The sequence below is a fragment of the Doryrhamphus excisus genome, chromosome 18 (assembly GCF_030265055.1).
Source record: "Doryrhamphus excisus isolate RoL2022-K1 chromosome 18, RoL_Dexc_1.0, whole genome shotgun sequence".
Lineage (NCBI taxonomy): Eukaryota > Metazoa > Chordata > Actinopteri > Syngnathiformes > Syngnathidae > Doryrhamphus > Doryrhamphus excisus.
In genome coordinates, this window is record NC_080483.1 from 550,411 (window position 1) to 565,279 (window position 14,869).

Genomic DNA, 14,869 nt, shown 5'->3' on the forward strand with positions numbered 1-14,869 from the left:
AAATCAGATGTTTGATACTCTGAATAAACTCGGGTTTAAAGTTAATTCCAAGGGGTGTTCACGCACCTTTAGACCTGGAGGACCAACCCGGCCCGCAGGACCGGCCATTCCCACGCCTCTTTCTCCCTGCAACAGAAACCTTGTTACTCCTCTTTGGATTTCATAAATAATAATAATAAAAAAACAATAACTCACCTTATCTCCTTTTGGTCCAGGAGGTCCTTGCATTCCCTGAGTGAGACACAAAACAAACATGTGGTCTAGTAAGCGTACTTTAGTTTTTAACATGATAGTCGAGACACTAATTCACTAAAAACAACAAAGCCAATCAAGAAGAGAATTATTATCGTATACACATGTCCAGGTAATAAATTGGCATATTATGGCACTCATACGTCCATGACGGCCAATCATGAGCTTTGGACGGCCAGCTTGTCAACCCATTGGAAATTACAAGAGGTGAGACTCATGGTGTCCTCTTAGAAACAACATTAAATTCAACACACAGCGACTTAACACCTCAGCAATATAGAAACAAGCATAAATCATGGTTTTAGGTGACGAAACAACATTTGAAAGGGTTCCCATAATGCATTGTGATTGAGAAAACATAAATTGAGTAAAAAAAAAAATCCAAAGCAAAAGAGGGAAGCTGACATCATTGCAGTGCCCCAGTGAATGCGTTTTTCAGATTATGGGAAAATTTGATATATTTTTTAATGTTAAAGTCATATTGGGACATGTTTGTATATTTGTATGTATACACTTTGATTGATTCCCCTAATTATGATAAGTGAATTTTATTTAGAAATTAAACATTTCGTTAAGAGGATAGAAAACCTGCGTACAGACTTAAACCTTAGACTTAAAACTCAGACCTAAATAGGCTTTTTAACGTTTTTAGAACTCTCTAGAAATGAAATAACACCCCTATATTTATACATTACCCAGTACAGTCGCCATAATAAGAGCAAATAAGACATATGTAAGACTCATGTGTTTCGGTGCTAGAGGAGCTGAGTGAGGAGGGTGGGGGGTTTGTGGGGGGGGGGGGTGTACAGGATGTGACATCATGGTTTCAGCTCGGCGTGGGCTACGGCCGCAACACTAGTCCGTGTTCAGGATTGTTGTGCCGGTTGTGAGAACATGGTGTTCTCTTAGAAACAACATTAAATTCAACACACAGCGACTTAACACCTCAGCAATATAGAAACATGCATAAATCATAGTTTTAGAAACAACATTTGAAAGGGTTCCCATAATGCATTGTGATTGAGAAAACATAAATTGAGTAAAAAAAAATCCAAAGCAAAAGAGGGAAGCTGACATCATTGCAGTGCCCCAGTGAATGCGTTTTTCAGATTATGGGAAAATTTGATATATTTTTATATTTTTTTTTATATATTTTTTTTTATATATTTTTATATTTTTTTAATGGTAAAATCATATTGGGACATGTTTGTATATTTGTATGTATACACTTTGATTGATTCCCCTAATTATGATAAGTGAATTTTATTTAGAAATGAAAAATTTCGTTAGAGGATAGAAAACCTGCGTACAGACTTAAACCTTAGACTTAAAACTCAGACCTAAATAGACTTTTTTAATGTTTTTAGAACTCTCTAGAAATGAAATAACACCCCTATATTTATCCATTACCCAGTACAGTCGCCATAATAAGAGCAAATAAGACATATGTCAGACTCATGTGTTTCAGTGCTAGAGGAGTGAGGAGGTTGGGGGGTGGGGGGTGGGGGGGGGGTGTACAGGATGTGACATCATGGTCTCAGCTCGGCGTGGGCTACGGCCGCAACACTAGTCCGTGTTCAGGATTGTTGTGCCGGTTGTGAGAACATGGTGTTCTCTTAGAAACAACATTAAATTCAACACACAGCGACTTAACACCTCAGCAATATAGAAACATGCATAAATCATAGTTTTAGGTGACGAAACAACATTTGAAAGGGTTCCCATAATGCATTGTGATTGAGAAAACATAAATTGAGTAAAAAAAAAATCCAAAGCAAAAGAGGGAAGCTGACATCATTGCAGTGCCCCAGTGAATGTGTTTTTCAGATTATGGGAAAATTTGATATATTTTTTAATGGTAAAGTCATATTGGGACATGTTTGTATATTTGTATGTATACACTTTGATTGATTCCCCTAATTATGATAAGTGAATTTTATTTAGAAATGAAAAATTTCGTTAGAGGATAGAAAACCTGCGTACAGACTTAAAACTTAGACTTAAAACTCAGACCTAAATAGACTTTTTTTAAATGTTTTTAGAACTCTCTAGAAACGAAATAACACCCCTATATTTATACATCCATTACCCAGTACAGTAGATAATAAGAGTAAATAAGACATATGTCAGACTCATGCTCGTGTGTGTTGATGTCAATGTGTTTCGGTGCTAGAGGAGCTGAGTGAGGAGGGTGGGGGCGGGGGGGTGTACAGGATGTGACATCATGGTCTCAGCTCGGCGTGGGCTACGGCCGCAACACTAGTCCGTGTTCAGGATTGTTGTGCCGGTTGTGAGAACATGGTGTTCTCTTAGAAACAACATTAAATTCAACACACAGCGACTTAACACCTCAGCAATATAGAAACAAGCATAAATCATAGTTTTAGGTGACGAAACAACATTTGAAAGGGTTCCCATAATGCATTGTGATTGAGAAAACATAAATTGAGTAAAAAAAATCCAAAGCAAAAGAGGGAAGCTGACATCATTGCAGTGCCCCAGTGAATGCGTTTTTCAGATTATGGGAAAATTTAATATATTTTTATATATATTTTTTATATATATATTTTTTTTATATATTTTTATATTTTTTATATTTTTAATGGTAAAGTCATATTGGGACATGTTTGTATATTTGTATGTATACACTTTGATTGATTCCCCTAATTATGATAAGTGATTTTTATTTAGAAATGAAAAATTTCGTTAAGAGGATAGAAAACCTGCGTACAGACTTAAACCTTAGACTTAAAACTCAGACCTAAATAGGCTTTTTAACGTTTTTAGAACTTCTAGAAATGAAATAACACCCCTATATTTATACATCCATTACCCAGTACAGTCGCCATAATAAGAGTAAATAAGACATATGTCAGACTCATGTGTTTCAGTGCTAGAGGAGTGAGGAGGTTGGGGGGTGGGGGGTGGGGGGGGGGGGTGTACAGGATGTGACATCATGGTTTCAGCTCGGCGTGGGCTACGGCCGCAACACTAGTCCGTGTTCAGGATTGTTGTGCCGGTTGTGAGAACATTCAAAGCTGCAATAAACGCTCGGGTGCTCATAATGACATCAGGAGGTCGCCTACAGCCACAGACCTTGACAATGTTTCGCAGTTGTAGACTATAGAAGACTCAGAAGCAGAATGAATTGGAACAGTAGTTGGAACGGTAGCGCTAGGACCAGAAGAAGTAGACAATGAGGGGTTACTCACATCTTCTCCAGGCTCTCCTGCTTCTCCAGCCTCACCCTAATGAGGACCAAAATATCCGGCAGTTATCCCAGCGACTAACTTTTTATACACGCAGCACGGGATACAACTCACTCGCTCGCCTTTGGCGCCGGCAGCACCTCTGTCCCCGCGGGCGCCCTGAACCACACCAGCCAACCATTTAGAAAAACGTTATTTTTTACTGGCAGAGTCCTGGACTCACCTTTTCACCAGCTAGACCTCGCTCTCCTGGCGTTCCGGGCAGCGTTTGTCCTGGAAGACCCTGCATTTGGACACCGGGAAAAATGAAAATATCATTTTGGAGGTTTTCTTTATTCAAAGGGGACCTATGGATGCTGATTTTGGGCCCTTAGTATCGAGTTCTGGACGCCTAACGCAGAAACTTTTCTAGATCTTCCACAATCTGTACCTATTCCAGCTGGATTTCCGAAACGGTCTGATTAATTTGTTCCACCCACAACCCACCTCCGGGCTGTGATTGGTCACACCCAGCTTGTACCCGAGCATGCCCATATAAGGAATTCTGGCTCACTGCTATGCCCTTGTTGGAAAAATACTTATTGTGAAATAAAAAGTCCAAATTATTAGATAAAACGTCCAAATGATGGGATATAAAGTCAAAATTAAGAAATAAAATGTAAAAATTGTGATATAAAATGTTGAAATTACGAGATAAAATGTTAAAATTGTGAGATAAAATGTTGAAATTACGAGATAAAATGTCAAAATTGTGAGATAAAAATTCAAAATTATGAGATAAAAAGTCCAAATTATTAAATAAAACGTCCAAATGATGGGATATAAAGTAAAAATTAGGAAATAAAATGTAAAAATTGTGAAATAAAATGTTGAAATTACGAGATAAAGTGTCAAAAATGTGAGATAAAATGTCAAAATTGTGAAATAAAAAGTCCAAATTATTAGATAAAACGTCCAAATGATGGGATATAAAGTCAAAATTAAGAAATAAAATGTAAAAATTGTGAAATAAAATGTTGAAATTACGAGATAAAATGTCAAAATTGTGAGATAGATAAAAGGTCAAAATTGTGAAATAAAAAGTCCAAATTATTAGATAAAACGTCCAAATGATGGGATATGAAGTCAAAATTAAGAAATAAAATGTAAAAATTGTGAAATAAAATGTTGAAATTACGAGATAAAATGTTAAAATTGTGAGATAAAATGTTGAAATTACGAGATAAAATGTAAAAATTGTGAGATAAAATGTCAAAATTGTGAAAAAATGTTGAAATTACGAGATAAAATGTCAAAATTGTGAAATAAAAAGTCCAAATTATTAGATAAAATGTCCAAATGATGGGATATAAAGTAAAAATTAAGAAATAAAATGTCAAAATTGTGAGATAAAATGTTGAAATTACGAGATAAAATGTCAAAATTGTGAAATAAAAAGTCCAAATTATTAGATAAAACGTTCAAATGATGGGATATAAAGTCAAAATTAAGAAATAATCCTGAACTCACTTCCAAATGATGTGAAATATTGGAAAAGTTTTACACCGGAATCCAACATTCCGACTACATTTATACGTCAGAAAAGTAGAAAAAGCATCACAGGTCCCCTTAAACATCCACCAAATCCATTTAAGCTTTTGTACAGTGGGGCAGAAAGAACCAGCAACACTCACCCGTTCTCCTTTGGCACCAGGGGGTCCCGCTAGAGCCTGGATAGAACAGAACAGAAAGGGAAGCGGTGGAAATGATATGCTAATAACAGCCCGAGACGCACAGTGTGGTGCTTTTTTCTTCAAAGATGTCAAAATCAAGGCCCTTCTTGTCAGGAGGTTGAAATATGAAACAATATCCAGTTGAGTAATGTCTTAATAATATTACTACTTTGACTTCTACGACTACGTCTCAAAGTGAAAAGGTTGGGAGTTCAGTTTTCTCATCCGATTTGGCGCGTGTGAAACCTGAAGACAGGAGCACCAAAATTCCTATTCCCGTACTTCAAGTGTACTGGTGGGACACAAAAGGCGGAATGGGTGATCCATCAAAGTGTTGACCGGCCTGACAGCGTCACGGTGGCTCGGTCCAAGGTGCTGAGCCCGAGGCTGCCAGCTGCTCGGCGCGTTCGTGCCGCTCGTCACGGGTCACAGCGGCGGCACAAACAACCGGAATGACTGATGCCATGTTCAATATTGCATGTATGACAAATCTACACGGATGAAAAATGCAAGGTGAGGGCTGGAGCTCCACACTTGGTCAAGTATTTATTAACAATGCCAAAGATGTATAGATGCGTTTTGATGATCCCTACGCCCGATCCCAACAACATATTTATTCGTTATTATATAAGTTATTTTACACAACGCAAAAAGGGGTGATGATGCAACTCTCCACTAATGGATTTCAATTTCAGAGCAATTTTAAGCCATAAAAACGGTCACAAAGTGGCTGTTTACACTGTACATTGTTGTTCATATTTGATGTCATCTATTTATTCTCCACATTATTATTATTTATTATTATACAGGAGCCAGGCAACAACATTTAGTTGGCAATTTTACTGCGATGTTGCAATTACAATAAAGAAAGTCTATCTATCTATCCATCCATCCATCCATCTGTTTTTCTCCCCTTTCTAGTTGGGAACTGATATTTTATTTATGTCCAAATTGTCAAATAAAAAGTAAAAATTATGGGATAAAATGTCAAGATTATGAGATAAAATGTCAAAATTGTGAAATAAAAAGTCCAAATTATTAGATAAAACGTCCAAATGATGAGATATAAAGTAAGAATTAAGAAATAAAATGTCAAAATTGTGAAATAAAATGTTGAAATTACGAGATAAAATGTTAAAATTGTGAGATAAAATGTTGAAATTACGACATAAAATGTCAAAATTGTGAGATAAAAATTCAAAATTGTGAAATAAAAAGTCCAAATTATTAGATAAAACGTCCAAATGATGGGATATAAAGTAAAAATTGTGAAATAAAATGTTGAAATTACGAGATAAAATGTAAAAATTGTGAAATAAAATGTTGAAATTACGAGATAAAATGTAAAAATTGTGAAATAAAATGTTGAAATTACGAGATAAAATGTCAAAATTGTGAGATAAAAGGTCAAAATTGTGAAATAAAAAGTCCAAATTATTAGATAAAACGTCCAAATGATGGGATATAAAGTCAAAATTAAGAAATAAAATGTAAAAATTGTGAAATAAAATGTTGAAATTACGAGATAAAATGTCAAAATTGTGAAATAAAAAGTCCAAATTATTAGATAAAATGTCCAAATGATGGGATATAAAGTAAAAATTGAGAAATAAAATGTAAAAATTGTGAAATAAAATGTTGAAATTACGAGATAAAATGTCAACATTGTGTGATAAAAGGTCAAAATTGTGAAATAAAAAGTCCAAATTATTAGATAAAACGTCCAAATGATGGGATGTAAAGTCAAAATTGTGAAATAAAATGTAAAAATTGTGAAATAAAATGTCGAAATTACGAGATAAAATGTCAAAATGGTGAGATAAAATGTCAAAATTGTGAGATAAAATGTCAAAATTGTGAGATAAAATGTTGAAATTACGAGATAAAATGTCAACATTGTGAGATAAAAGGTCAAAATTGTGAAATAAAAAGTCCAAATTATTAGATAAAACGTCCAAATGATGGGATATAAAGTCAAAATTGTGAAATAAAATGTCAAAATTGTGAAATAAAATGTCGAAAGTACGAGATAAAATGTCAAAAATGTGAGATAAAATGTCAAATTTGTGAAATAAAAGTCCAAATTATTAGATAAAACGTCCAAATGATGGGATATAAAGTCAAAATTAAGAAATAAAATGTCAAAATTGTGAAATAAAATGTTGAAATTATGAGATAAAATGTCAAAACTGTGAGATAAAATGTTGAAATTACGAGATAAAATGTTGAAATTACGAGATAAAATGTCAAAAATGTGAGATAAAATGTCAATATTGTGAAATAAAAAGTCCAAATTATTAGATAAAACGTCCAAATGATGGGATATAAAGTCAAAATTAAGAAATATAATTGTGAAATTTAAAAAAAAAAGCCAAAATGCTGAGCTAAGAAGCTAAAATAATGAGATAAAATGTCATAAAATATGTGAAATAGAGTCGTAATTATGAGCTAAATTCCAACAGGTCATAGTTGAGAAATAGGAAAGTGATGACGTAGAAATGATGACATACGAGCTGCGTATGAGACAAAGGCTCCAGTGAAGATGGCTGCCGCTATGGATGTTTGTCATTTGGAGGCTGAGTGACAGAATGAGAACAGGCCCGCCCCCCGCCCGAGCCAACCCCCAAAAGAAGACGGCCATTTTAAAAGGTGGGCTGGGGGGGGGGGAGTAGAGTAAAAAAGGGGGAGTAAAAAAGCGACACCTGACCATCTTTTGAGATGATGGATGGAAGCTCTTTTAGGTCTCCATGAGCACCACCGATGACGGTATATGATAATAAGGAGTCAAACGGCCATGTTGACTAGCACACTAAAACAAAATGTGGGCTGGGGGAGTGAGTCAGAGCTTTTTTTCCTGTCACTCACACACACACATACGGCGGCGGGGATGCCGCGGAAACTCGCGGGGCCAATGATGCTAATTTCACAGTTCAGCAGCTAGAAAGTATGATGCTATTTGTTTGCTAATCGACCACTTTTCACTGATATGGAAAATGTGATTCACAAAAAATTATTAAATAGTTTATTTAAATTCAATTAAATATTTAGATTGAAGAATGTCCAATTTAAAATTTAACAAAATAAAACAAAATCAAATAAAGTAAAACATTTAATGTAATTTAAAAATGTAATCTATTTATTGTTTTAAAATAAAAAAAATGAAATAAAATAAAATATTTTTTTATAAATTTTTAAAAATAAAAATACATTACAAATATTTTTTGAAATATTTTAAGAAATATTTATAGAAAATGAAATTAAATGAAAAATCTAATCTATTTTTTGTTTAAAATAAAACAATAAAATAAAGCCAAAATATTTTTTATAAATTAAAAAAAATAAAAATACATTACAAATATTTAGAAAAAGAGAGGTCATGTTATTTTTATTTAGATAAATACAAGATCTGTTTCCTCCCACATTCCAAAAAAAACATGCTAGGTTAATTAGCCACTCCAAATTGTCCATAGGTATGAATGTGAGTGTGAATGGTTGTTTGTCTATATGTGCCCTGTGATTGGCTGGCCACCAGTCCAGGGTGTACCCCGCCTCTCACTCGAAGACAGCTGGGATAGGCTCCAGCACCCCCCGCGACCCTCGTGAGGAAAAGCGATAGAAAATGAAATTAAATGGAAAAATCTAATCTATTTTTTGTTTTAAAATAAAACAATAAAATAAAATAAAGCCAAAATATTTTTATACATTAAAAAAAATAAAAATACATTACAAATATTTTTAAAAAAAGAGGTCATGTTATTTTTATTCAGATAAATACAAGATCGGTTTCCTCCCACATTCCAAAAACATGCTAGGTTAATTAGCCACTCCAAATTGTCCATAGGTATGAATGTGAGTGTGAATGGTTGTTTGTCTATATGTGCCCTGTGATTGGCTGGCCACCAGTCCAGGGTGTACCCCGCCTCTCACTCGAAAGACAGCTGGGATAGGCTCCAGCACTCCCGCGACCCTTGTGAGGAAAAGCGATAGAAAATGAAATTAAATGAAAAATCTAATCTATTTTTTGTTTTAAAATAAAACAATAAAATAAAATAAAGCCAAAATATTTTTTATAAATTTTTAAAAATAAAAATATATTACAAATATTTTGAAAAAGAGCGGTAAAGAGCGGATAAGCGGTAGAAAATGAATGAATGAATAAATACCGCTACTACATCATGTAGTATATACAGCTACTACATCATGTAGTATATACAGCTACTACATCATGCAGTATATACAGCTACTACATCATGCAGTATATACAGCTACTACATCATGCAGTATATACAGCTACTACATCATGCAGTATATACAGCTACTACATCATGTAGTATATACAGCTACTACATCATGCACATCATGTGCAAAATATTAGCACGAGTAAATAAATGTCTGTATTTATCACCTTTCTACGTTTAACCTGAATAAAAACGCTGCCAAATCGCTAACATTAGCTGTAACTAAAAGTAACGAGCGCATGTGTAGCTTGCAATATCGGAACAGGAAGAGGGCGGGATCCAACGCCTGCAAGCATATTGGAAAGCGTGCAGGACTGAAGCACTGCAGACAGCACCTTTACCACCCCCCCCCCCCCCCCCCAGCATAGTCGGGTACAGTCCCGGCCCACCTGAGGGACTTTTACGGAATACAGAAAGGTGACTCGTCATCCCACTCGGACAGCCAAGTGAAAAGTATCTCTGCCGGATTCTAATAATAGCGCCACCTAGATGCTACTCGATGACTTCAGGCGGTCAATCATCACGTCGCTTGGATTTGGATCTCGCCCGGTAAAAAGCGCAGCGTGCTCTCACCTTCCCGGGAGGACCGCCGTCTCCTTGCTCCCCCTTTAAGCCTGGCGAGCCCGGGGGTCCGACGATGCCCTGACAAAGCAGTTACACCACATGAAGAACGGCGGACATCCAAATGATGGGATATAAAGTCAAAATTAAGAAATAAAATGTCAAAATTGTGAAATAAAATGTTGAAATTATGAGATAAAATGTCAAAATTGTGAGATAAAATGTTGAAATTACGAGATAAAATGTCAAAATTGTGAAATAAAAAGTCCAAATTATTAGATAAAACGTCCAAATGATGGGATATAAAGTAAAAATTAAGAAATAAAATGTAAAAATTGTGAAATAAAATGTTGAAATTACGAGATAAAATGTTAAAATTGTGAGATAAAATGTCAAAATTGTGAGAAAATGTTGAAATTACGAGATAAAATGTTAAAATTGTGAGATAAAATGTTGAAATTATGAGATAAAATGTCAAAATTGTGAAATAAAAAGTCCAAATTATTAGATAAAACGTCCAAATGATGGGATATAAAGTCAAAATTAAGAAATAAAATGTAAAAATTGTGAGATAAAATGTTGAAATTATGAGATAAAATGTCAAAATTGTGAGATAAAATGTCAAAATTGTGAGAAAATGTTGAAATTACGAGATAAAATGTCAAAATTGTGAAATAAAAAGTCCAAATTATTAGATAAAACATCCAAATGATGGGATATAAAGTCAAAATTAAGAAATAAAATGTAAAAATTGTGAAATAAAATGTTGAAATTACGAGATAAAATGTCAAAATTGTGAGATAAAATGTCAAAATTGTGAGAAAATGTTGAAATTACGAGATAAAATGTCAAAATTGTGAAATAAAAAGTCCAAATTATTAGATAAAACATCCAAATGATGGGATATAAAGTCAAAATTAAGAAATAAAATGTAAAAATTGTGAAATAAAATGTTGAAATTACGAGATAAAATGTCAAAATTGTGAGATAAAATGTCAAAATTGTGAGAAAATGTTGAAATTACGAGATAAAATGTCAAAATTGTGAAATAAAAAGTCCAAATTATTAGATAAAACATCCAAATGATGGGATATAAAGTCAAAATTAAGAAATAAAATGTAAAAATTGTGAAATAAAATGTTGAAATTACGAGATAAAATGTCAAAATTGTGAGATAAAATGTTGAAATTACGAGATAAAATGTCAAAATTGTGAGATAAAAAGTCAAAATTGTGAAACTGGCGAGCCCGGGGGTCCGACGATGCCCTGACAAAGCAGTTTACACCACATGAACACACCGTGACAAACTGGCACCGACCTGTTTCCCTGGCAATCCGGGTAATCCATCTTTTCCAGGCACTCCGTCTCTACCGGGGACCCCTGGCTTTCCTGCTTCTCCCTGAGGGCGGGGTGGGGGGCACGTCGTCAGGTCACACTCACAGTGAGTTTAACAAATGAATCGAAAGGGTCCCTGACATGATTGGTCAACTTTGCTGGTCAACTTTTGCGGTACTATGACTCAGGAAAACAAACATAGCGATGGACAGAAGGGAATAATAACACTATATTAAAAATATCATTAAAATTACAGTAATTAAAGCCAAGGTTTGATCCACGAGTCAACAGTTTTGGAGAAGGACGGAACATTTGGAGATGAAATCGAGAACTCGAGGTGGGCGTCCAACTGTCTATGAACATCCAGCAGCAACACAACCTTTGAAAAATATACCGAAGCACGTCCATCAGGTGTCACCCTGATGACGTCCCTTCAGGATAAGCGGCTAAACGGCAAGAGCTAGCTCGAATCATGTCAGGGATCTTTTGATGTTTCAGATAGAAAAATGGAGGTTGAATCTCACACTGTGCAAATTCAAGCCAAACATGTCGTAGACAAGTTTGATTCCTGGTATTTACAGGTAAAATGCATCCACTAAGCTCGGCTCCACCAGCCTAACGTACTCACCACCTGCCCCGACAAGCCCGGAGGCCCCTGTGGACCCTGCAGGTGGAAATAAATACACGAGTATGACAAGAGACAAACAATACCAGGAGATTTTTTTTTTTTTGCTCGGAGTGACAGAGTCATTCATGGCAACACTTACGACAGCTCCTGGAGGACCCGGGTTTCCTGGTAGACCTGTGCTGCCTTGGGCACCAGGAGGACCCTGCGAGGAAACAGATGAATGGGTTCTTATGTAGCCGGGATACTGCAATAGCAATGAAATAAAATGAAAAACTCGATATAATCAGCGGTATCGTACCTGAACACCGACTCCTGGCTCCCCTTGACCCCCCTGTGAAGAACATTCCACATCACTTCATGGCTTCACACATCAGGTAATAACAGAAATATCATTTCACAACAAAAGCATGTACTGTACATATATCTAACCTTCAGACCTGGTGGACCAGGAAGTCCGTTTGGACCCAAGGAGCCCTGACAGGAAGACAAACAACATGAAGTGCTGCAGGTGGGATCTGCTCGTTGGACTTCTTGCCTTGCTGTGTGTCATTCTTACAGTCAGTCCCCTGATGCCAGGCTCTCCTGGGTTTCCCTGCGAGTCAGAAACAAGTCAGGAAGAAATGTCTCAAATCCAGGTCACAAATACTTGCCTTTGATTAACAAGGTACGTTTTTCTTACTAGAACTTTTCTATGTTCAACCAACTTAAAGGAAAAGCTGACTTTTGGATTTGAGTCTTGATGTGCTATATATAGCACTATATTGACACTTACTAGGTACCCATTATGGCATTGGATGCTCATATCACCCAGTACTTTGGTACAAGACAAAAATAAATAAATAAATAAATAAATTTTAAACTAAAAAAAAAATTAATAAAAATTTATAAAATAAATTAAAAAATAAAATAAATTTGCTAAATCCAAGGATGAAGAGTCTTGAACCAGTCATGATGTGCTATATATATCACTATATTGACACTTACTAGGTACCCATTATGGCATTGGATGCTCATATCACCGAGTACTTTGGTACAAGACAAAAATAAATAAATAAATAAATAAATTTTAAACTAAAAAAAAAATTAATAAAAATTTATAAAATAAATTAAAAAATAAAATAAATTTGCTAAATCCAAGGATGAAGAGTCTTGAACCAGTCATGATGTGCTATATATATCACTATATTGACACTTACTAGGTACCCATTATGGCATTGGATGCTCATATCACCGAGTACTTTGGTACAAGACAAAAAAATAAAAAATAAATTTTAAACTAAAAAAAAAATTAATAAAAATTTATAAAATAAATTAAAAAATAAAATAAATTTGCTAAATACAAGGATGAAGAGTCTTGAACCAGTCATGATGTGCTATATATATCACTATATTGACACTTACTAGGTACCCATTATGGCATTGGATGCTCATATCACCGAGTACTTTGGTACGAGGTACATTATTAAAAAAACAAAAAAAAACAAACAAAAAAATTAAACTGTATTATAGAAAGCAGGAAGTGATCAAATGTAAGAGTTAGTGATTGTAAAAGTACCAAATGGAGGGGTAGGATTTTATAAGCTTTGCTTCTTCCTACTCTGATTATGGGATGCACTCAATTGGAATCTGATGCATGTTCAAATGAAATTAAACCATTACCATTACCATTACCATTACCATTACTTTTTGGGGCATTTTCCCATCATCCATAATCCTTATGTAAGAAATGAATATGAGTCTCTCTCTTTTTGGTGTGTTCTAAAGATATAAAAAGTGTTTTCACAAAAAGCTGTTTTTCTGCCTTTTGTAGTTGGGAACTGATATTTTCCTGAAACTTACCTATGTTGTACTGCTGATTACTAAAGAAGGCAAAAAGATAGAAACTAACTTTTCCTGATTAAAGACACGAGTGTAGTCTTTCTTTTGCTGGGTTCCATGCTTATATAAATAACCATACAAGACAATCATCTGTGGGCCTTGAAAGATCCGTCGAAATCCTCTAAAATGAATCGTCTGCAAAATGTCTGGGATTGAATGAGTTGATGTGTAGATTTTATGTACATTTTTAATGTATAGACATATAGAATAAATATAGAGTGTAATGGTGCTGAATCCATATCGTCCCCAAAGAGCGAGGGTGCAGGCGGGGACGAAGCGTGTCAACACAGAGACAGGAGGGATGCGATAAACGCTGCAGCGGTTGCGACAGGGAGAGAGAGAAGCCAAGAGCAAGCTGCCGCATGCACAATCAGCACACCCCAGCAACAACAGCGCTATTTGGACTGCACCCAAATCCGGGCAGCCGCCCCCAGTCCACCCCCACGCCCCCACAAACCCACACTGAATCCTGCCGCCAGTTTTCCTAGTCTGGATATGAACGGCCTTTTCCTTTCATCTCTTCTGATGACAGCTGCGGTGTTACAAATTTTTATTTAAAAAAAAAACAAAAAAACAACACCAACGCAAACTAAAATAGCCTGGGGGGGCTACCGGTGGTCTTCATTAATATTCCAAGAGAAACCTGTCACTTCCTGAGCCGCTTCCGATACAAATGAAAAGATTAAAGTGATGAAATCTGTCTGCGAGGAACACGATGTGCGGCTCACTAATAAGCGTGTCTCCATCGCCCAGGGACGCCACAAAGTCGCGTTTCAGAAAGCTAAATCTCACAACTCATTTGCACCCCATTGTGGAAGTGGTAAAAGTGGCACCGACTGCAAGAAAGATGTAAAACAACTCCAGAGATGCTGGAACATTGCGAGCGTGAGCCATCAGGCGTTATGCTCTTCAAGCCGTGGTTAGATGGCGCTAGCTACATGCCGGCCTTTCCTAGCAGATGTGGGACGGCAAAATCGGACTTTTCTACTCCATGTATCGCTTGCTCCAACCAGCAAAGACCACCGGGTCACACGGAGACATATGACAGTATGGCCT

General features: G+C 35.7%; 1 protein-coding gene across 5 annotated transcripts in view; it reads right to left on the reverse strand.

Annotated features, from left to right (window-relative positions):
- col7a1 (collagen, type VII, alpha 1) overlaps window positions 1-14,869 on the reverse strand; it is a 109,268-nt gene that overhangs the window by 22,142 nt on the left and 72,257 nt on the right. For all 5 annotated transcript variants that reach the window (XR_009120095.1, XR_009120094.1, XM_058055772.1 and 2 more), the window contains 13 exons: window positions 12,492-12,527; window positions 12,365-12,409; window positions 12,234-12,266; window positions 12,075-12,137; window positions 11,936-11,971; window positions 11,291-11,371; window positions 9,985-10,053; window positions 5,135-5,170; window positions 3,685-3,744; window positions 3,576-3,620; window positions 3,465-3,500; window positions 196-231; window positions 67-126 (listed from right to left, as the gene is read on the reverse strand). Coding sequence is in view for 3 of the 5 variants with exons in the window: in XM_058055772.1 (XP_057911755.1) it covers window positions 67-126; window positions 196-231; window positions 3,465-3,500; window positions 3,576-3,620; window positions 3,685-3,744; window positions 5,135-5,170; window positions 9,985-10,053; window positions 11,291-11,371; window positions 11,936-11,971; window positions 12,075-12,137; window positions 12,234-12,266; window positions 12,365-12,409; window positions 12,492-12,527 (636 nt within the window). In the remaining 2 variants the exon portion in view is untranslated. The remainder of the gene's footprint in view (window positions 1-66; window positions 127-195; window positions 232-3,464; window positions 3,501-3,575; window positions 3,621-3,684; window positions 3,745-5,134; window positions 5,171-9,984; window positions 10,054-11,290; window positions 11,372-11,935; window positions 11,972-12,074; window positions 12,138-12,233; window positions 12,267-12,364; window positions 12,410-12,491; window positions 12,528-14,869) is intronic.